Below are 21,340 nucleotides of genomic sequence, written 5' to 3'. Positions count from 1 at the left end.
TCTGAACCCATCGCTGTCCAGTGTATACAGTCTAACCAAGTGTGCCTGAATACAAATCTTTCAAGAGTTGTGTACCCCCAGAAATTAAAATTTCTGTACCAAGCAGGCAAGTTGCCACACCTCCAGGAGACTGATTTTGAAAATGCAAGTGATTTGAGTTCCCATTTGTTTTGTGTGGATGACTTTGTCATCTGCCTAAAAAAGGCATTTTAATATAAAGCTGGGTGCCTCCCTCTTCCCCCTCCTTCCGCCACCCGAACTTTGTGTATATGTGTTTTCTTTTTCCTCATTGGAATAAAGATTTAGTTTTGCCTTTAAATAGGGTGTGTAGGCGGGAGCTGCAAATACCTCTCTTGGCTAACGGTTCTTAGCATTCCCTCTCCCTCTTCACCCCCTCCACCCACCCCCAAATCTAAAATTAGTAACTGCTCCACTAAACAGTAAGGTGGCAGTCTGGGAATGTTTTGTCACTCTTAAGAGCTTTAGTTTCCTGGCAGAGAAGGCTACTGGAGGAAGGCAGCCAGTTCAACGGGCAATGCAGTCTGGCTAGGATATAAAGTTGGGAAGGAGGGACATTTTTGAAATGGAGGCTAAAGGGGCATTGCACATAAGATTTCCCAGGCCGTTTCTGATTTCAAAAGTGTCCAGTTCAATTGGTTTTTATCGAGGGAGGAAAACAAACCAGAAACCCAAACTGTCCTGATCAAACCTGCAAAGTTAAAAATGAAAAATAAAACTCTGTGTGCTAAGGTGACTTGAATCTTGCATCCCACAGGGCAGAGTTCTGTGAGCTGCATGAATTCTGCAAATATACAGAAATTCTGCCAATATTTTTGCGGAACTAGTTGTGCCACTCTCTTATATATAACTCTGGTTTGCTATCATGGAATTGGGAAAAGGAGTCACACAGATTGCTGAAGTTACGCCTCCAGTCGCTGGAAATTTCATTTGGCCAACTCTTTGGCATTGGAGGTTTTAGCCAACAGCCCCCTTAGTCTTTGAAGCATCTTGTTGCAGTTTGGAGGCTGAAAGCGTAGTCCTTTTAAAACTGAAGGTGAAATTATCAGCAATCTGGATTCTGTGCTTAATATCCAACGTTACACTTTTCTTTCAGTCCTGCAGAACCAAAGCATGACACAGATCTGGCTGTAAGGCAGATTTGTGGAAAGCCATCAGGTGAATTGAACCAGATTCTGACTACTTTCCTATAACTGGAAGTCACTGTTCTTTTGCCCTGTACTATGAAATGGATAGGAGTTAGGAAATCCTCATTCATATCCCATCTTATCCTGCCATAGAGTATCTTCGGGGAAGTTGTGTACTTTAAATGTGTGATGTGATGTGCTGAGTGATGGGACAGCTAGTTTAGCCTGATGCAGTTCCTAGATGCTGTTAATAAGAGTGACTGTGAAGGTGCTCTTGGTGGTTGTGGTTGTAAATGCGACTTTTCAGTGCTGTGATAGCCTTCTCTCATTGGCCAGTGACTTCCCGTGTTAATAATAGATTGAGTTGATGTTGTCGTCCAGGGTGAGGGCCGCATTCCCTTCTGGGAAACTTTTTAAGGGCCAAGTGGTGGGTGGAGCCAGAAGCAAAAGTGGGTGGAGCAGTGCATGCAAATTTAACATTTATAGTATTATCAGAGTTCAGGGATCCATTCCAGCCAGGCAAAAACATGCAGAGTACAAAGTAGGACCCAAGACAGGTGTGGTTTGTGGAGAGGGTGTGAGGCTTCGGGTTGAGTCCCAAGGGCCAGATAGAGAGATTTGGATACCTGCATTTAGCCCCCAGTCCTAAAGTTCTCCAGATATGAAATGCCAGGAAAAGCAACCTGGGAAAATGAATGGTGGTTCTCTCTCCCCAAATGGATCTTCCCAATGATGGGGCTACCTTTGAAGGTGACCCGGAAACGACAATTAATCCAGAATGTGGCAGCTGGACTGGTGACTGGGAGCAGCTGTCGAGACCACATAACACTGGTCCTGAAAGACCTACATTGGCTCCCAGTACGTTTCCGAGCACAATTCAAAGTCTTGGTGCTGACCTTTAAAGCCCTCAACAGCCTTGGCCCAGTATATCTAAAGGAGCGTCTCCGCCCCCATCGTTCTACCTGGACACTGAGGTCCAGTTCCGAGGGCCTTCTGGCGGTTCCCCCTGCCTTTGAGAAGCCAAGTTACAGGGAACCAGGCAGAGGGCCTTCTCGGTAGTGACACCTGCCCTGTGGAACACCCTCCCAACAGAAGTCAAGGAAATAAGCAACTATCTGACTTCTAGAAGACATCTGAAGGCAACCCTGTTTAGGGAAGTCTTTAATGTTTGATGTTTTATCATGTTTTTAATATTCTGTTGGGAGCCGCCTAGAGTGGCTGGGGAAACCCAGCCAGATGGGCAGGGTATAAATAAATTATTACTGTTGTTGTTGTTGTTATCAATTTTGTGCCCCCTCAGCTTGGCACCCTGCGAGGGTTTTTTTGGGGGTTGGGGTGGGGTTAGCCACCCCATATTATCCAAAATAGTAAAAACTCTGGGGAGGTGGGTTACTTATCAACTTCATGACTAGGAATCTTCTTAGAGCATCTGAACTACTTTTCTTTCTTTCTTTCCCCCCAAAATACAGACGTGGGCTTGATATTGTACAGGGATCAGAAGCTCTTTTTATCAAAACAGGAAAATAAAGTGTGTCCTTTGCACGCTGGAGGCTAAATTAAAACATGATTAAAGGAAATGCAGACCCGAGGGTTTTAAAAGGAAATGAATGCTAAAAATAATCTCCCCCCACCCCCAGTGAATCTAGTTTGATTTTATAGCTATATCAGCAAGGGTGAATCTTGCAAAAACACTTGTATTTATGGAGGCTTTCCAGCATCAAAAAATGTGCGAAGTGTACTGAGGTGACCTGGGAGAAGCTCAGTGATGGAAGGCATACTTTAAATGTATGAAGTCCTGAGTTCAGTTCTTGTCATCTCCAATTTAAAAAGGAACTCTTTGATAGCAAGTGATGGAAAACACCTTTGCATCAAACCTTGAAGAGCTGTAACAAGTAATAGTAGGCAGTACTGAGCTCTGTGGACCAACCATCCAACTCTGCACATGTCAGGTTTGTATATGTTTACATGTTTATAAGTGGGACCTACAACAAAACGTTGCAGCATGAAGTGCTCATGTTCAGGTTTTGTACTTCTTTTCTGTCCCAACAGCTGGTCAGTATTCCATTCCCAGTGAGATTATATTTATATTTATTTTTACTACTACTACTACTATTACTACTACTACATTTATGTTCCAGCTTTTCTCCAAGGAGCTCAAGGTGGTTTACCTAGTTCTTTTCTCTCTGTGTTTTATCCTCACAACAACCTTTTGGGTTAGGCTGAAAGATTGTGGCTGGCTTGAGGTCACTCAGAGTGAGGATTTGAACCCAAGGCTTCTGATTCTAGTCCAACACTCACTATGTCTTCATTCGGCTGTCGCATTCTCCCCTCCTCCATTTCTCTCTAAATAAATAAATAAAGCATTTGATTCTCCCAAGTCTGCTGATATCTCTCTTAGGTTCACCACCTTTCATCTTGGGTTGGCGATCAAGAGAATAGAAGAGACTTAGTTTCACACAGTCTCTAGGTTTGACTCGAAGGCTTTGAGTTTTAGCCTCCTTCTCTCAGGGTGCATAAGAAGCGGGTTAAGTCTTAGCAAGGAGAACCCAAACAATATACTTTATATAGTCAAGCAGTTTCCTTCAAACTTTTTCTATAATAAGAACTTGCACTGTCCTTGTGTTCACTGTCTGCAGTATAAACGAAGTCGGGTAAATTTATATATTCTCTGAAGTTTTTTGGGTACAGAATACTACTTGATAATGGCACCTTATTGAAACTTGTATCAATATTTACATGTGGTGTTGTTGCTAAATTCCATTTGTATATTTTCTTACATGGATAATCAGGGAGTTGATAGCCCATCTTATAATTGTGTCTTAAATTGTTTTTCCAAATAGTTTTCTTAAAAACCAACCAACCACCAACAAGGTATCATATATTTTGATAAAAGCAGTTTACATAACCACTTTCTTTAAAAAGAGAGGGAATTTCAAACAGTTACTTGCGGAGTTATGCATGTGTCTGTGTGTTTGTGTGTCTGAAGTCAGCACTCTAGGAATGCATAGCCTTAGACTATTCCCTCTTATCCAGGCACCAGTGGGTTTTATTTGCTGAACTTTGGATCTGTTTAGCCTGATGCCATTGGCCTGAGTACAGAGGCAACTTGAAAATATCCCCGTTAATTTTTCACCTCTCTTGCTTTCTGTTAGATTAACCGTGAAAGCTGGAGTCCTGTTGAAACTGCTCAGGATCCGTCACTGTTGGAGCCAAAGCATCCATGTCGTTCTGCAGGTAAGATTAATTCTTTAGTCTTTGAGATATAAAATCAGAAAGGCAAGCTGTCCTTATTGAGCTGGCTTCTCTGGGTGAGAGGCTGCACAAAGCATTTGAGTTCTCTGGAACTCTTTGCTAGCCTAGAGTGGGCAAGGTTGGCTTCCAGGCACGATTCAGGGCAAGTTCTAAACTTTAAAAGGCCCTGGAAAGGGCCATAGCTCAGCAGTAGAGCACATGCCTTGCGTGCAGAAGGTCCTAGGTTCAATCCTTGGCATCTCCAGGAAGAATTGGAGAGGACCAAAGACCCTGTCTGGAACCCAGCAGTCCTGACTCCTGCCAGTCAGTGTAGACCAGGGGTGATGAACCTGTGACCCTCCATGCATCTTACACTAACACTCAAACTGTGCAATGAGATTTAATGTTTGTGTGCAACTAATTCACTCCCCCCCTCCCCAAATTGGGCTTTTTGCTGTAAGGAAAGTGATGGGAAATTGCATTCGAACACAAAGGATCACAATTGCTTGACTTAACGACATGTAACCTCCCTGCAAGCAGCTCGGAATAAATGCTGAAGAAGCAGCCAGCATCATATAATCTCCCTGCAAACTGAGTTTATATTAAATATGCCCTCTGGTGGCTGCATAACCTCCCGGCTGCTATCCTTGTTGGCAAGATGGTAGAACCTTTTCTGTATGCGGAACAGTCCTGCCTTGTGGAAAGACACAGTCTTAATACAAGCTGCACCCCAATGGGCAAATCCCATGTCCTCTTACGCCATGCAAGATGGTGTAGTAATAACAAAACGCATCAGCAAATGCTCGGGTGAGCAGGTGGATCTTTAAAAGGTGCTGAAACTTTGACGTGGACGATGCTTGTTTTACCTTTGGAACGGGGGGTGATTTCGAAGGTGGAGCATCACAGGAGAAAAGACCCACCTCCTGCTCACTGCAAGATGTAGCCTTGCAGTTGGTAGAACAACCAAGAGATCCTGAGATTCCAACCAACTTGGATGGGAGACGGTCTTCTCTCAGGTGATTCGGCCACAGGTTATCCAGGGCCTTATATTTTTAAATGCTTCCTTATATTTATTTATTTTAAAGGGGAGGAGAGAGGATACCTCTCTACAGACAGAGAACTAGCACAGCAATGGTAGAGGTTCTTGCTTAGTCCTTTGTTTGCTATGCTGGTTTCCTGTTGCAGGAAGTTTTTAACATAGAAGAGTATTTAAAAACAAGCGAGGTCTTTGATTGTGAGCCACCTTGTAAAGACTTGTACTAAAATACGGTGGAAAATGTATAAAAGTGACACTAGATTTCCCCAAATGCTGTTTGAGGTACAGCCATGTGCTGTCCCCTCCCTGGCCTTGAACCACCTCATTCTTGCTGTGTTTTTAGACCAGGGAGCTTCTGCCAGTCCCTACATTGGAAAGGTCCCCAGTGTCATTTTGCTGTGAGATTTGCAAGTGATGGATGTTGACGGATGCAAGCCCTAAATCGCTCATGCTCAGGAAGCCCGTGGCACGTGTGCTAGGAACTTGTCATCCTTCCAGCTTTGTTGTGATGGTGTTTTCATTGGTAGGGGCTTATCAAGCCATCAGTAGAGGTGGAAACGGACTCAGATTGCACAACACACAGGCACACACTTAAAGCAAAGGCAATAAAAAACCCCACAATAAACCAGGCTTTACCTGAGAAGACACTACCAAAGCAACTTTCTCAGCGCACATAGGACAAATTATTCTCCCCCCCACACCCATTTCTCAACACTTCTTTGTTTCTGATTCCTTCTACAAATTTCTGGTCACAACTAACTCTAGTGGGAGAAAAGCAATTTCCTTGAAACCTGTGCTGCTTCATAACTCCCTTTGTTCTTCCATAGTAGAGGCTTTAATTGCCCTTTGGTGTTTCAAGCCTGGCATGTGTGTATGGTTTGAGGCTTTCAGTAAAAGGGCATTGTGGTCACTCGGGCCCTAATTTTTAAACGATTGTAAGGAAATAGCAAGTTGCATTTCCAAGGTATTTGGGGTCTAACTTGCCCAGATTTGATGAAAGACATCCTTTCATGCCAGTAATTATGTTATTTTAACTCCATCATCCATCATAAAGAGGTTTCAACAATTCATTCTCTGGGTGTGTGTTTTTAAAATCACATTTGCAGGAGTTCTAGAGTTATAGGTGGAAAAGCACAACAAAGGTATATGGGGTTATTACAGCCCTAGATGCCACCCAGTACCATAGTTCCATTCCCCATTTCCAACGCTCTTCTGAAAATAATCCTTAATACATGTTCATATTTTTACATTAATTTGGAATCGGCAGACCATTTTGGAGGCAATGAGAAGTCGTGGTTTTATACTACACAAATAACCCCCTACCAAACCATTGACTCGCACATTTCCCCCTCTCCTTCCATGCACCAGAGAAGTAGATGGGAAACTGTTGCTTCTCATTTTCAGCAAGCCACAGTTCCCTGTTACATCTTAACTTAAGTTTTTTAAACTCTTGTTAGTGAGAAGAAGCTAGGATCAAACACCACTGTTTCTGATCCTGGTTTGCTCAGCAGCTCAAGATTTTTTTATTTATTTAAAAAACCACTTTTCCCATGTTTGGATGTAACAGGGAACTGTGGTGTGCTTTTAAAATTGGAAAGAAAAGCTTCCTGTCACCACCTGCGACACACTAAGATTTGCTATGGTTTGTTCATACAAGGAGCCTGGGGCTTGACAGATGTTACTGGGCTCCTGTCAGCCCAGCTGTCATGGCCCAACGGTCAGGAATGATGGAAGTTGTGGTCCAACAACATCTGGAGGACCTCAGATTCCCCATCATTCTCATAGCAGGGAACCATGATTTTGCATTGTGCCTGGACTCAGGCCATTGTCAAATTCACCCCATTTTATACATGTCTTTTAAAAAAAGACAGTGACAAAACTTGAGTCAATATGATCCCACTACAGTTGTACCTTGGTTCTTGAACGGAATCCGTTCTGGAAGTCCATTCAACTTCTGAAAACGTTCGAAAACCAAGGTGCGTCTTCCAATTGGCTGCAGGAGCTTCCTGCACTCAATCAGAAGCTGCGTCGGACATTTGGCTTCCAAAAAAACATTTGCAAACCTGAACACTCACTTCTGGGTTTGCGGCATTTGGGAGCCAAAATGTTTGAGTCACAAGGCGTTCAAGAACCAAGGTACGACTGTATTAGAATAGTAAAGTGATTTTGACAAACGTTATGAGAGTTAAAGAGGGGTGAGAGGCTGCATACACATTTAAATCACACCTGAAACACTTTTGCTCCCCGTCCCCAAATTCTGGGAAGTGTAGATTGTTAAGAGTGATGGACATTGTGGCTTGTGTGAGGGGTAAGCTACAGTTCCCATTATTATTATTATTATTATTATTATTATTATTATTATTACCGCCACTACTACTACTATTAATATTATTATTATTGCTACTATTACTATTACTACTACTACTATTACTACTACTAGTACTACTGCTACTATGGGGGGCAGATGTGCTTTCTTTCATACCTTCCTCATGCCCTCTTGCTGACCTAGCTGTACCTTTTCTCAGCACGTGAGTTGATTAACTTCTTTGGACAAGGTATGTGCCCAGTGGCCAGCCTGGAACGTCCTTTTCAATTTTCCATCTGAGCTTTCTTGCGGAGCCGGCTTGTTTTTCCGTCTGGAATGTGGTGGGACATGGTCTGTTAAATTGCCAGCTGGATTTGGTGGGAATGCTGGCTTGCAGTTTGTTACGTCTTCTCTCCCACCCCTGCCTCTCTCAGTCTCTCCCACAACCCATACATATCCCAACTTTTTCCTTTCCCACTTACAATGGAAAAGAAACGCAGACTTGCCAAGGTTGGGTTGAAAGTGGAGAAGGTGCAGGGAAAGAAACTGCACCTGATAAAATAAAAGAGCTATTCCCTCCGCGGTGTGGAAGCTCCTCTGTGGAATGCCAGAATTTCCACTCCTGGCACTCATTTCCCCCAGCAGAGTTTTTCTGGTGCGTGAAATAGGCCTATTGCATTGAGAATGGCGGGTTTGCCGAATCCCAGAATGTGAGTTGACTCTTTGCATAGCCAAAGAATTGCTTTTCAAGCTGTAAGGAAGCCTAGCTGCGTTGCAGCCACAGTCTGCAACATGGGAGCAGTAATGCTGGTGTTGTTTAATGGCAGGGATGTGTCTATGCCGTGATTCTACAAGAATACAGTGGTACCTCGGGTTAAGTACTTAATTCGTTCCAGAGGTCCGTTCTTAACCCGAAGCACCACTTTAACTAAAGGGGCCTCCTGCTGCCGCCGCGCTGCAGAAGCACGATTTCTGTTCTTATCCTGAAGCAAAGTTCTTAACCTGAAGCACTATTTCTGGGTTAGCAGAGTCTGTAACCTAAAACGTATGTAACCTGAAGCGTATGTAACCCGAGGTACCACTGCATGCAGTTCTGGGAAGCTCAGGTCCTTATGGCTGGGAAGATATACAGTGGTACCTCGGGTTACAAACACCCCCCGGGATACAAACACTTCGGGTTACAGACTCCGCTAACCCGGAAGTAGTACCTCAGGTTAAGAACGGTTTCAAGTTAAGAACGGACCTCCGGAACGAATTAAGTTCATAACTAGATGTACCACTGTACTTGAAAGATGTGGGTCGAATCCATGGAAACAGGAAGTCCGGATGGATATGATTCCTATTGGGTTTGGCTTTAGTAGCATGCGTTGTTCTCAGCCCCTGCCTGTGAAAGACTTCATTTAAAAAAAGGGGGGGGAGGTTAAAGGTAGCTTGACCAGCATATCCAGTGCTTTGCTGGGTTCAAGTGAAGATGGAGAAAGGTTCAACTCTGTTATTTTTGCAGCTTTGTTTAAAAAGAAAAAAACAACTTTCCCAATGGGAACAATGGAAGGGAAATAAGAGGAAGATACTTGGCTGAACTCCTGAACTTGCCTGTATTTCTCCCCAGTTTAGGGGCATGTTGGGACCCAGATGGCCTTGTGTCCTCCCCTGGTGCACCCATTTTTGGGCCCCACCAGTGTTTGAACTCCAGCTTTGGTGGTTGGGGCCAGCACATCAGTGGCTCAGGTAGTGGCAGGGAATAGGATCTGCCATTGGATTTCCTCCTCTGATGTCATTGCTCTGTTCCCCTCAGAGAGGGAAGACCTGATCTTCCTCAGAGCTATTGGACTGCAGCCTAAAGTATGCAGAATGACAATTTTCAGAAATGGGCTGAATATGAGAAATCATGCAAATCTGCAGAAAGGAATACATGCCGCAGTCAGAATTTTAGCTTTTCTTAATGCAGAACTGGGACTTCCTGGGTGCAGAATTTACTTCTTTTTCTTAGCATGGAAGAACATTGGCCTACCTTACAGGGTTATTGCAAGGGTTATTGATTTAATAACCCTTGATTGTGAGGCACTTTGAACTCCAGAAGATGCTATAGAAATGTTAAGCTTTTTTATTATTCCTTGGAATGGGGGAGAAGAACCATAGTTCAATGGTAATTCATATTTTGGTTCATATTTATACTACTGTAGCTCTTGAATGACACTTGCATTAGTTTGGTGAGCAATCTCAAACTGCCATACATTCCCCACCCCCCTTCATTTCCCCCTCCCCAGAAAGTGATAATTTCCTAGAAGATGGACTAAGTGGCGATTGTACCTCATCGCAAGACGTACTTAAAAGAAGATCTGAGAGCGAATCTGACCTCTTTCCTCTCTCAGGAGATGGGATGGACGAGGTGGACTTCGGGAAGGTAAGGCTTGAGTCTTGGTCATGTTTGATTATTGCTTTTTTGGTGCTGCATAGATGCACCTAAATGAAACTCTTTAACACAAGAAGAGCCTTGCTGGATCAGGCCAATGGCCCACCTAGTCTAGCATCCTGTTATCACAGATGTTTATTCCCTGTGAAATGCCCTGTAGTAAGTATCTTGGGGAGATCTGACGATATGATACGCACTCAGCAACACCAGTGCAATGGCCTGGGCTGGGTCCCATTGTTTATGCACAATCGATTTATTCTTCATTATCCTTTCTCAGAATGATCACTCAGTGCTATGGGCAGACATTGCGACATTCTCCCATCTGAGTGAATCACGCTCGCTAATGTCATTTCCTGCAGTCGTCTCTGTTAAAGCCTCCCTCCCTCCCTCCCTCTCTCCCACCCCGCCCCAGTCACTTTGCCAAGCAGACCCTTGAACGTCCAGTGACCTTAGCGTTCCAAGACCTAATTTCTTTTCAGAGTCCTTCGTACAAGTTAGAAACTTTGCTATGTTGAAACTATAAAGCGTGCAGGTCCTTGCCGAAATAGGTGCCGTGCTCGGTGGTGCTTTGATGAGCATTGACAAGAGCCACAGGGCGTCCGGCCAGCAGACTAAAAGTTCTGGACGTGGAGTTGAGAAATGACTTTCCAACTCCTTCAGCTGTGTGCACAACCCAGGGAGTGCCGGAGGAAAGGGTGAGGCATAGAGATGAATTGTAATTTTCATCTGCAAAATTCTGGCTTTGGTTTCTGGCCAGGGGGGTGGGGGAGGGGGGGAAAATCAACTACCACTAATGCAATTCAGATTTTTTCCCCCAATACACAAAAAATCTCCTAATAGTTGGCTTTGCTGCAATGGTTTTCTATTCTTTCTTGTTCTCTGTGAGAGACTTTTGTTTTTTAACGTGCATCTGTGTAATGTAGCACCAAAGAATTGAAAAGGAAGTTGTTTATAAGTAGAATATTTGGAGCGCAGTATTGAAACCAGATGAGAGTGTTCTTGGAAGTGCTGGCAGAGCACCTATTATTGCATTACCTCTGTCGGTGGATCCTCAGATTGTGTGTCGGGGTGCATAAATTCTCTGTTATTGGGGCTGCAATTGGAGCTGGCCAAAGTTTGTTTGGGGAAACCACATTGCTGTCCTCTCATCATTGCCTGTGAGAGCAGGGAAGCGGTATGAGGCATTCATTCCTTCTCCCTCTGCAAGTAGATGATGCACAGTGACATCATCCCAAGAGGGTAACCAAGGATGTGACAGAAGCCATTCCAAGAGAATTCCCAGGAAGCGTCATATGCTTCCCTGAGCCCTGACTGCAACTGAGCAAGGAGAGGGTGCCTGGAAGCAGTATTAGCAAGCAGTATCTCACAGTTGCAGTGAGAATGCACCTGCTTTTTGTTTTGGAAGGTGCCTGAAGAAACGCCTACCCAAGAGTGAAGCGTATTAAATTGGGGGAGAGCGGGGCAGAGAACTGCACCCCAGGCATGAAATGCTTCTTCAGATTATTTTCATTCCATCCTTTGCACAAGCCACAGGGAGGTTCATCAAAGGCAAATGAAATACATACATTGACATAGTGCTTTGAAAACAGCAACATAAGAAGAGCCTGCTGGATCAGGCCAGTATCCCATCTTCGTCCAGCATCATGCTCTCACAATGGCCACCCATATGCTTCTGGGAAACCCACAAGCAAGATTCGAACACAAGAGCACTACGAGTCATTAAACAAGTTTTTGATAGCAGCAGCAGCAACCAGGTCTTCTCCTTCTCCTCCGAATGGCTGCTGGAAAAGATGTATCTTAACTCACCACCTAAAACTATAGAGAAATGGGGCCAGATTCATCTCTTTAGAGGATTCCACACATAAAGAACTGCCACTGAAAAGGTCCTTTTCCAGGATCCTACATCACATGTCTCCTACTGAGGAGGGACCACCAAATTATCTGGATAAGGAGCAGTCTCTAGGTTGTTACATTTTAATATCTCTTTAGTTCTGATTTTAACTGTTTTTAGATACATTTTTAATTACTGGTTTTAATTTTAATTTTTACTGATAATTCTAACATTTATTGTGAACTGCTTAGAGGTCTTTTTCCACCCCCTTACAATTAAGCAGTATATAAATAATAATAATAATAAAAAACAGGCTGCAGTTTTAGCTGGAATATGATCTGCCGATACTTTCCCCAGACATGAGCAGCTGACCCAAAGGGAACAGGAGCCCCGCTGATCTTATGAAGCCCTCGCATCCAAATCAACATCTCAGTCTGAGCAACTTTGTGGTCATTGAGTACTGATTGCCTCAGCCCTCTTTGTCTCTTTCTCAATCAGACCATGGACGTGTATTTTGGTTCTTGCTCTGTGGAGGTCCATGCTTGCGGCACATCTCCTGCCTCACCCCACCTGCAGACTGTCCTGGAGTTTGGCAGAGGCCTAAAAACAGATTCTAGGCCTTGATGCCCGGCATGCCCTTGGCTCTCAGGTTCACCTGTCAACCTGTGTCTGGTGAGAGGGTGTACGCCTCCTAAGCAAGGTCGCTCAGTAGATCACAATGATACTCTAATTCTAGCATTTGTCAAACTCCTCCTGAACTTAACTCCACCTTCCATGCTCTCCAAGCCAACTGCAGCCATCCCTTCATCTGAATGCAAATGATCCTTGCATGAAACCGCCATGTGTGCAGTGCTGTTGTTCTCATGTCCAGCTTGCAGACTTCCCACAGGCATCTGGTAGGTTACCGAGAGAACAGGATGCTGGACTACATGGGCCACTGGTCTTGACCTAGCAGGCTGTTCTTGTGTTCTTAAAAAGAAAGGCAGTAAGACATTTCAGGAGGTCGGAACGCTGGTGGGGCTGTGGTCTAAACCACTGAGCCTCTTGGGCTTGCCAATCAGAAGGTCGGCAGTTCAAATCTCCGCGAAGGGGTGAGCTCCCATTGCTCGATCCCAGCTTCTGCCAACCTAGCAGTTCGAAGGCACGCCAGTGCAAGTAGATAAATAGGTACCACTCCAGCAGGAAGGTAAATGGTGTTTCCGTGCACTGCTTTGGTTTTGGTGTTCCGTTGCATCAGAAGCGGCTTAGTCATGCTGGCCACATGACCCGGAAAAACTGTCTGTGGACAAATGCCAGCTCCCTTGGCCTGTAAAGCGAGATGAGCGCCACAACCCCAGAGTCGTCTGTGACTGGACTTAACTGTCAGGGGTCCTTTACTTTACCTTTTACTACAGTTCCTTGAAGCAAATCTATGAAGTTTCATAGGATATTAGCTCAGAGTTGGTGCAATACAGTATTATTATTTATTACATTTTGTTTCCCATCTTTCCTCCACTGAGATTAAAGGTGGCATGTGTGGCTCTTCTCTCACCCCTCCCCAATTTCATGCTCATAAGAACCTGGCAAGGTTTTGTTGAAATAGTTGACTGGCCCAATGTCACCCAGTGAGCCTCCTGGCCAAGTCAGGACTTGAACCTCGGTCTCCTTGGTCCATGTGAACACTGTAAACACTGCACCATGCCAATTGTAATCTAATTGTAATCTAAGTGGCATCTTCTTGATTTTATCGCGATGGAAAAATTCCTGGATTCAAAAACAACCTCTTGCAACAATATTCATGTAAGGCTTGTGATCCATCCCGCCATGTGATGTGTTGAAGCCGCAGTCTTATGCTGCATGCAGTATCTATGTTCAGTTTATGCATAAAATATGCTCAAGGGGATTTCTGTCAAACTAACATCTCTGTGTAAAGTCACAGTTATGTAAGGAGGATGTGGGAGGCACTTCTTCTTTACGTTGTCTTGTAAATAACGGGCAAGGGTTTTGTAAATCCCCTCCAGGAGAGCTGGTTCCCAGTGAGATCACCCTTCCTAGCTATCTCTGCTGCCTCATCTTTCTAAATTTAATTTGGGGCCGAGGTTAACTAAGCAGGAGGAAGCTCTGACGCTCGGTGTTTCAGAGTTAAGAACTCCTTTAGGAGTTGTAGACAAAAAGGGGCAATATTAGTACCACGATGTTTAAAATATAATGGAAGTTACATGGTCAAAAAATAATAATCTTTAAAACACATGACTCAAAATCTAGCTATCCTGAACAGTTATACCCCATGTCATACTTCAAAAAAGATTTGGAAAAAGAGAAAGAAAGCCAACAGCATCTGCCAAATACTAATCTCAGAACTTGGCTGTGAAATCTTTAAAAACCTTTAAAATCTTTAAATTGAATGTCTACCCAATGTAGACCCTTTGTAGTTAATGGACCTAAGATACTCATAGAATCATATATTTTATTCTTAGTAGAACTAATATTGGTTCCAGCTCTCTAACACACATTCATTTATCTTTAATGTGAATAAGATCCAGAGGCCCACAGGGCAGCTAGATTTTTATTTTTATTTGCTTTTATAATGAGAAATAGGAGCATCTAGGCATGTTTGTTGTTAGTCTGCAGCTTTCCTTGAGGCGTTGTTGACAGTCTCTTGCAAATGGATAGTAGGCTAGGAATGCAAAACCTGTCACCTGTCCAGATGTTCTTGCACTCCAGCTCCCATCAGCCCTGGTCAACAACCTATCACTGGTCAGGGAAGACACCATAGGTCCATCTAGTTCAGTATTGTGTACATGGAATGACAGCTGCTCTCCCAAGGTTTCAGCCAAAGGGATACACTCAGCTCTACCTGATGCTGAGGATTGAATCTGGTACCTTCTGCATGCAAGCAGATGCTCTACCACTGAGCTGTGGCCTTCCAATATGAACAGTGCCAGCATGGAAAGCACATAGTTTAACTATGGAATTCTTTCCCGTGAGATGTAGAGAAGGCTTCCTTAGGGGTTTATATGGGCTCCTGGAGGAGATGAGATCCACCTCCAATGTCTTTTTTAAAATATAAATTTATTTATTTGGTTTTCAGATTAAAATTTTACAGTCACATATCCAACATACAACATAAAAACAAGGTTCCGGAGATTTTTCTGGACTTCCCTCCTCCCCTTTGTGTGTTCTATTGTTAATCATTTCCTCCTGCATATTTTATAATAATCCAAACCTTTTACCTCTCCATTGTGTCCAAAATGCACCATTAAACTACAAGTGATATTCCAATCCTACTAACGATTTTAACTGTTTACAGTGGTTTTTAAGATAAATTATAAATTTTCCCCATTCCTTATTAAAATTTTGGTCTTCCTGATTTCTGATTCCCGGTCATTTTAGCCATTTCAGCATAATCCATCAACTTGATCTGCCATTCTTCTCTGGTAGGGATTTTATCTTCTTTCCATCTCTGTGCAGCCGTGGTCACATACATAAATAGTCTTTTCTGCTCCCTTGGGATTTTGGCACCTAGAATTCCTAAAATTCTAATGTCACCTCCAGTGCCAGAGGCATTATGTGTCTACATTCCAGTTGCTGGAAATCCTATGGCAGGAGAATGTCACTGTGTTCATCTTCTGCTTGTGAGCATCTCATAAGCATCTAGCTAGCTATTCAGTGTGAGAACGGGCTGCTGGACTAAATGGGCCTTTAACCTGATCCAGCAGGGTTCGCCTTCACCTTCTTCACTGTGGCTGTGAGAAGCAGGGGTTTTACTGCAGTGGGCTTCAACTTATGGAACAGGTCTTCTTTTCTAAAAGAAGGTCCTCTCTTTTTTGTTTCTGTAAAGGCTGCAAGACGTTCAGCAACCTTCAGCTGGTGTTTGATGGATTTGGTTGTAGTTTTAAGACTTTTATAACTGTGGATGTGTTTCAAATAACTCATCCTCTTACTGTGCCATGTAGGTCTGTGTAAATATTGCCTGCAGCCTTGGTTATCGGCAAATAATTTTAAATAGATTTATACAGTTTCTGCTTGTTTTGTCGTTGTCCTCCTCCTCTGCTCCCACCCCTACTTCACAGCAGCCCGAAGAGGAGCAGTCGGCGGGCGATAGCACAAGTTCTAGTTTCTCTGCCGACGATACGCTGTCCCTAGAAAGGAACTCGTCCCTTGGGAGTGACATCTCCCTTCCTCAGGCGCTAGGCTTCAGCAGGCCCAAGGATCGGTACAGCCTGGATGGCAGCTGCTTCAACATGGCAACAAATGCAGAGGGCCAAGATGGCGAAGCTGGCGTCTCCGGGGAGCTGGACGAAGAGCTGGACAGCATCACGGAAGTGCCCCCTCCTGCCTCTGCCCTGAAGAGCTCCATGAGGCCGCTGTCTCCTTTCCGCCGGCATAGTTGGGGCCCTGGGAAGAATGGCAGCAACGAGGCCGAGATGAACCATCGAAGGTGAGTAAAGGATGTGGGCGCCCAGTGATCCATAGCTGTGGTACCTTCAGCCTTGTGATCTTTATTTTGGGGTGGGGGTGGGAGAGGGCAGTAAGGCAGGCATTTGCAAGTAAGCCCATAAAAGTTATTAGCCTGCTATTTTTGGGAGGTATGCAGTGAAGTTTTACTCAGAGTAGATCCAGACAGGACTAGCTCAGTTCATGGAATACCACCCAGCGGTCTTACTCTGAGTAGGACTTAGTTGAATACAGCCCAATATTTTTATATTATTATTACACTTTTACTAACCAGCTAAGGGATCAGTAGCTGATATTTCCGTGTGGAAGAATGAGAGCTCATTTTTCTGCAGCCAGCATGAGAACCAAATTCTCAAAGCAGTGTTAAAAATAGCCTCCTACCAAGCAAACTAGTGAAAGAGGCACAGGGGTGATCTGTCTCCCCACTCCGGCCTGTGTAGCTGCTGTGCTGGATGTGGAGGGAATATGCTGTACTTCCTCTGCAGCAAGCACAGAAACCAAGTGGGATAGTGGTGGAGGAATGGAAGGATCGGTCCCTCCCTTGCCAGCCTCCTCACTTTCTTGCCTGTCTAGTTCTTAAATACAAGGCTGCAGTAAGAAGAGCTTTAAGGTCAGCAAAAGCACCACTGTGAATATTGCTTGAGTTCTAGGGGGGAAATCTGTGACAGTCAATCACAATAAGTCCTTCTTTGTACCTGTGGGTTGGATTTTTACATTTTAAAAAACCGCAACATTATTTTGACCTTTGAACATAAAATATAATTTTATGGATTCCAGTGAGTAAATTCAGTTAGCTGACACACAGTGTTCATCAGCTAGAAATTATCTACCCATGAAGCTGTATTGAGGCAAATCAGTAGCATGTCCACCTCTCATTTGTAGAGATACTGGCTGGATATTTGTGTTACTGACAAAACTGATTATGATACAACAACAAAAATGTTGTTGCATAAATACATACAGCATAGCAGAATATGGGGGCAAAAACTGGGGCCAGCTTTAGAAGCCAGACAAAATTACACATGCCACAGACCAGGGGTTTTGTCTGTCATGTCTGGCTAAACTTTGGACGCACTCTGAATGATAGAACATGCCTCTTTCCACAATCTGGAGGCATGTGTGGCTATCTCTTCCCTGCTGCACTAAGCCACGGAGAAGCTCGGAAAGCAGACAGACGCTTTGCACTGCTTTCTGAACTTCTCCAATGGTGATGGTCACAGATTCTGCCCCCTTTTCTCCTAAGCGCTCAAGAAAACGAAAGTTGCACTCACCAACGATGAGGTGTCACGTGTATTTGTGCAGTCCCAGAGCAAAATTTTCTGTTTCAATTTGAGAGGTCAAAATATGCGTCCCACAAGTGCAAGCATGAGTCCTTGGTTTTGGAACGAGTGCGCTTGGGTCGCAGCAAGCCACAGAAAGGATTAAAGCAGCCTTGTGTCTTAAGTTTCACACAGGTGAGTCAATGGATTGGAGGGGGGACAGGTGGCTCTTGTATCCTAGCCACAGAGGAAGGAAAGCCCTTCTTGGCAACCCACATGGAAATGTAACAGGTTGCTAAGAGGAGCGGATTGCTTGATCCCTCCTCTGCTTCTCTGCTTGGTAGAAGTGTGTTGCTGGACTGCATCGTTTCAGTCCAGGGCACAGGGCTGGAAGTTTCATGGCATGAAGAGAAGCAATCAGATAGTTACTTCGCTCTTTGCCATAAAGCCCAACCCCAGATGTTACTTTAGGTTTTACAGATTAAAGTGAAGCTGTCTTTTTTCCTGTTGTCTGTTACTATGGGGCAGCCGAAAACCTTTAATTTCAGGTTGTTTGTGTATGTTAAGTAAAAACGGGATAGCTGAAGAAAATTGACAGAATACTAGAAAGTCAGATTGTGTACAATCAATGGTGTGATTATATCCTAGTAGGATTCTTAGGACAAAGTCATTCTTGTGACTCATATTATTGCCTCATTACAACTCACCCTCATGCACTGGGGGCGGGGGAGTGGCTGATGAGCTTACAGGTACAAAGCAGGTAACACTTCAGGTTTCAAGATTAAGGAAGGCATTCAGCAGGTAGTTGGGGGGGTCATCTGACATCATAGCTGTGCATTTAAAGCAGGGGAGGTGTGATTTTTTTTCTAATCTGAGAGCCATATTGCCTCACTGCAAACCCTCCATGGGCTGCACGCCAAAGCTAAATTTAAAAGTGAGTGCAGACTGAAGTTTGTGCATCTATTCGCCCCCCCAATTATTATTATTATTATTATTATTATTATTATTATTTTGAAATCCATGCATATGATTCTGGGATGGCTTTGGGGGCCATTAAGATTGCTTGGGTCCACCCCAATTTAAATCAACAGACTGTCAGTAAATACAGTAAGCAGAATAAAGAACAAAATCTGCCCTAGATTGTACTCCTTCTGACTCATTCCTATGATCATGTGATGGTGAGAACTCCATGCACATAGAAAAATAGCATGTCAGGTTAGACTGAACCTTCAGCCTGACATGCTGCTTTCCCCATGTGTGTAGAACAGGGATGGGAAACCTCTATCTGCCCGAGGGCCGCATTCCCCCAGCAACAGCCTTCTGGGGGCCACATGCCAGCCAGTGGGCAGGGCCACAGGCTGAAACAGGAAAAGCAAGAAATGCAAATTGTTGCTAGTTTCTGTATCCCTCTCTTATCTTCCATTGAGGCAAGCACTATCTGAGGTCAAGGATACTTTCCAACCTGCAAAAGCAGAGCGCACAAAGCACAACTAGTTTGGGGTTTAGTTAGGAAGGGGAGGGCAGAGGGCCTGGGAAAGCCCAAAGACTTGGAGGCTTGGAGACCCCTGGGCCTCAGGCTCCCTATGCCTGGTGTAGATGTATCCAAGTGTACAACACTCCTGCACCTTTGTTCACAAGTGGAACTGGTCCTGCTTCACCTTTTGAGTCTGTTGATTTAGACCCAAGGTGACTTTCTTACTGCTCTCTGGGTACGTTGCTGGAGCTTTATAAAACATGCCCTCATTTACATGTTGCCTTTCTCTACCTCTTGTTCCATATTCTTTTACCCAGTACTTCCCCGGCCAGTCCCAGTCTGGGGTATTTCTCATTTGTTCATATTGCGCCTTTGTCATTGCTGACTGACCATTGTCCATGATTCATTTTCAGTTCAATGCGAGTGCTGGGGGATGGTGTAAGGAAGCCTCCCACCCATAGGAGAAGGTACAGCACCACACTCTGATGCTGACTAACCATGTTGCATTTGAATGGCTACTAACTTCCTGCTTTTATGCCAACATCTCTTCGTTTATCCCAACACAACTGGCCAGCTTGTTAGCAGCTTTGCCCCTCAAGTTTGAGAGTGTGCAAAATGTTCCCGGACTACTTTCCTTGGATGGCAGGATTTGCTGTTTGAGGTGGCAGGAACAGAGCGTAGTTTGAGGGGTTGGGTTCTTTTTGTAAATGTGCAGGATCCTGCCCCCACCCCATTGCATGTCCTTCATTATGTACCACGTTGGCTAATAAAATGGATCAGTTGACACACAGTGTTTCTGAGGAGGAATAAGCCTTGTGCTTGCTTAACTCCACCCTCCCACCTTCTCTCCCCTATGTCTAGGAATTGCAAATCATGGTTTGGAGCTACTTTCTAGGTTTGATTTTGAGGGTGGGGTAGTGCAAGCTGTAATTTGGCTATTTGACTGTAACAGGAAACAATGGTTTGCCAAGCCAGGAAGTAACTAATTGACTGAATGTGTGAGAGGAGGAGGGAGTGTGCAAACACAAGACTCGTTCCCACTCCTCCCAAGTGGTGATTTAGAGGAGTGGAAACATTGGGTTGCATCCCATGCTGCATGAGGGAACTTCCACTCGCACAACAGGACTTCCACTCCGTCTCCTCCCCGCCCACTCCCCCATATCTTCTCTGCAATTTAGTGGAGGAGAGAGAAGAGGAAGCTTCATCGCATGCACAGAAGCTTCTTGCATGAGCAGAGCTGCAGTATTGGATAAAGCCTATTCCATGTAAACTGAGCTACTATCTGCACAACCTTTTGACTAGATGGCAGTACTCAAAATATAAACAGTTGAGTTAAATATAATTGTTTGCAAAACTGTCCCTAGATTTTTCAGAATAGGCAGATGTGAAGGAAATGAAACCGATTTACAAAATATTCAGTACCCATGATCTGGCTGATTTTCTTTTCTTTATCCCTTTCCTTTAAGAGCAAAACAAAAACAGTCTAACTCCCTTGAAAGCTGGGGGCATATAAGTTTGTTCCTGCTCCCTGTTTTTTGTTACGTTCTGTGTTCAACGAATTTTTCCTCCACCCTCTAATTTAAATTTATGCACGCTGCTTGAGGCAGATTTGTAGATTTCCATACCAAAAAAACCTCAGCAAGCCTAATCCTGCCAGAATTAATAGGGCATCCCATGCTTGAGTGGTGATTTTTGCAAAACATGTTTCTACAAATTTGACAGAAGGTGGCTTAGAAAATTTATCGTCTATTATTATTATTAATTATATTATTATTATTATTATTATTATTATTATTATTATTATTATTATTATCACGCCCACTGTTTAACATTTTGTTGAGCTTTAAATGCTGAAAGAGGAAGACTCCAGCCATGGTATACTGTGGAAGACCCATTAAAGAAAGAAAAGGGGAAATGTCAGTTTCAAAGCATTTAGTGCACGATTGCGTTAATAACGCATACAAACGTTGCTTCAGGTGCCTTGTAAAAACTTAACCTTTTGATGAGACTTTCCCTGACCCATAAGATTGGACCCTGTTTTAGATGCCTGAATCTGTTTGAATGCTTTTATATGCTTTTATGTTTTTATTCTGATTCATTGATTTTTAAGCTGTATTTTTGTTGTAATGGGTATTTGTATATTGTACACAGTGTACACCACTTAGAGGTTTTAAAACATTTGGGAGTTTAGGCATACTTTTAAATAAAG

At 43.9% G+C, this 21,340-nt stretch overlaps 1 protein-coding gene across 13 annotated transcripts in view; it reads left to right on the top strand.

Annotated features, from left to right (window-relative positions):
* AKAP13 (A-kinase anchoring protein 13) overlaps positions 1–21,340 on the top strand; it is a 246,566-nt gene that overhangs the window by 163,782 nt on the left and 61,444 nt on the right. For 6 of the 13 annotated variants that reach the window (XM_083713029.1, XM_083713022.1, XM_083713027.1 and 3 more), the window contains exons 10-13: positions 4,298–4,379; positions 9,985–10,121; positions 16,014–16,381; positions 19,545–19,598. In XM_083713029.1, coding sequence (XP_083569155.1) covers positions 4,298–4,379; positions 9,985–10,121; positions 16,014–16,381; positions 19,545–19,598 — 641 coding nt within the window. The remainder of the gene's footprint in view (positions 1–4,297; positions 4,380–9,984; positions 10,122–16,013; positions 16,382–19,544; positions 19,599–21,340) is intronic. The other 7 variants (XM_083713023.1, XM_083713031.1, XM_083713026.1 and 4 more) reach the window with 2 other exon arrangements.

The sequence above is a fragment of the Podarcis gaigeae genome, assembly GCF_964106915.1.
Source record: "Podarcis gaigeae genome assembly, chromosome: 14".
Taxonomy (NCBI): domain Eukaryota; kingdom Metazoa; phylum Chordata; class Lepidosauria; order Squamata; family Lacertidae; genus Podarcis; species Podarcis gaigeae.
Note: the sequence above shows the minus strand (reverse complement) of the source record. Positions and strands in the feature narration are given on the sequence as shown.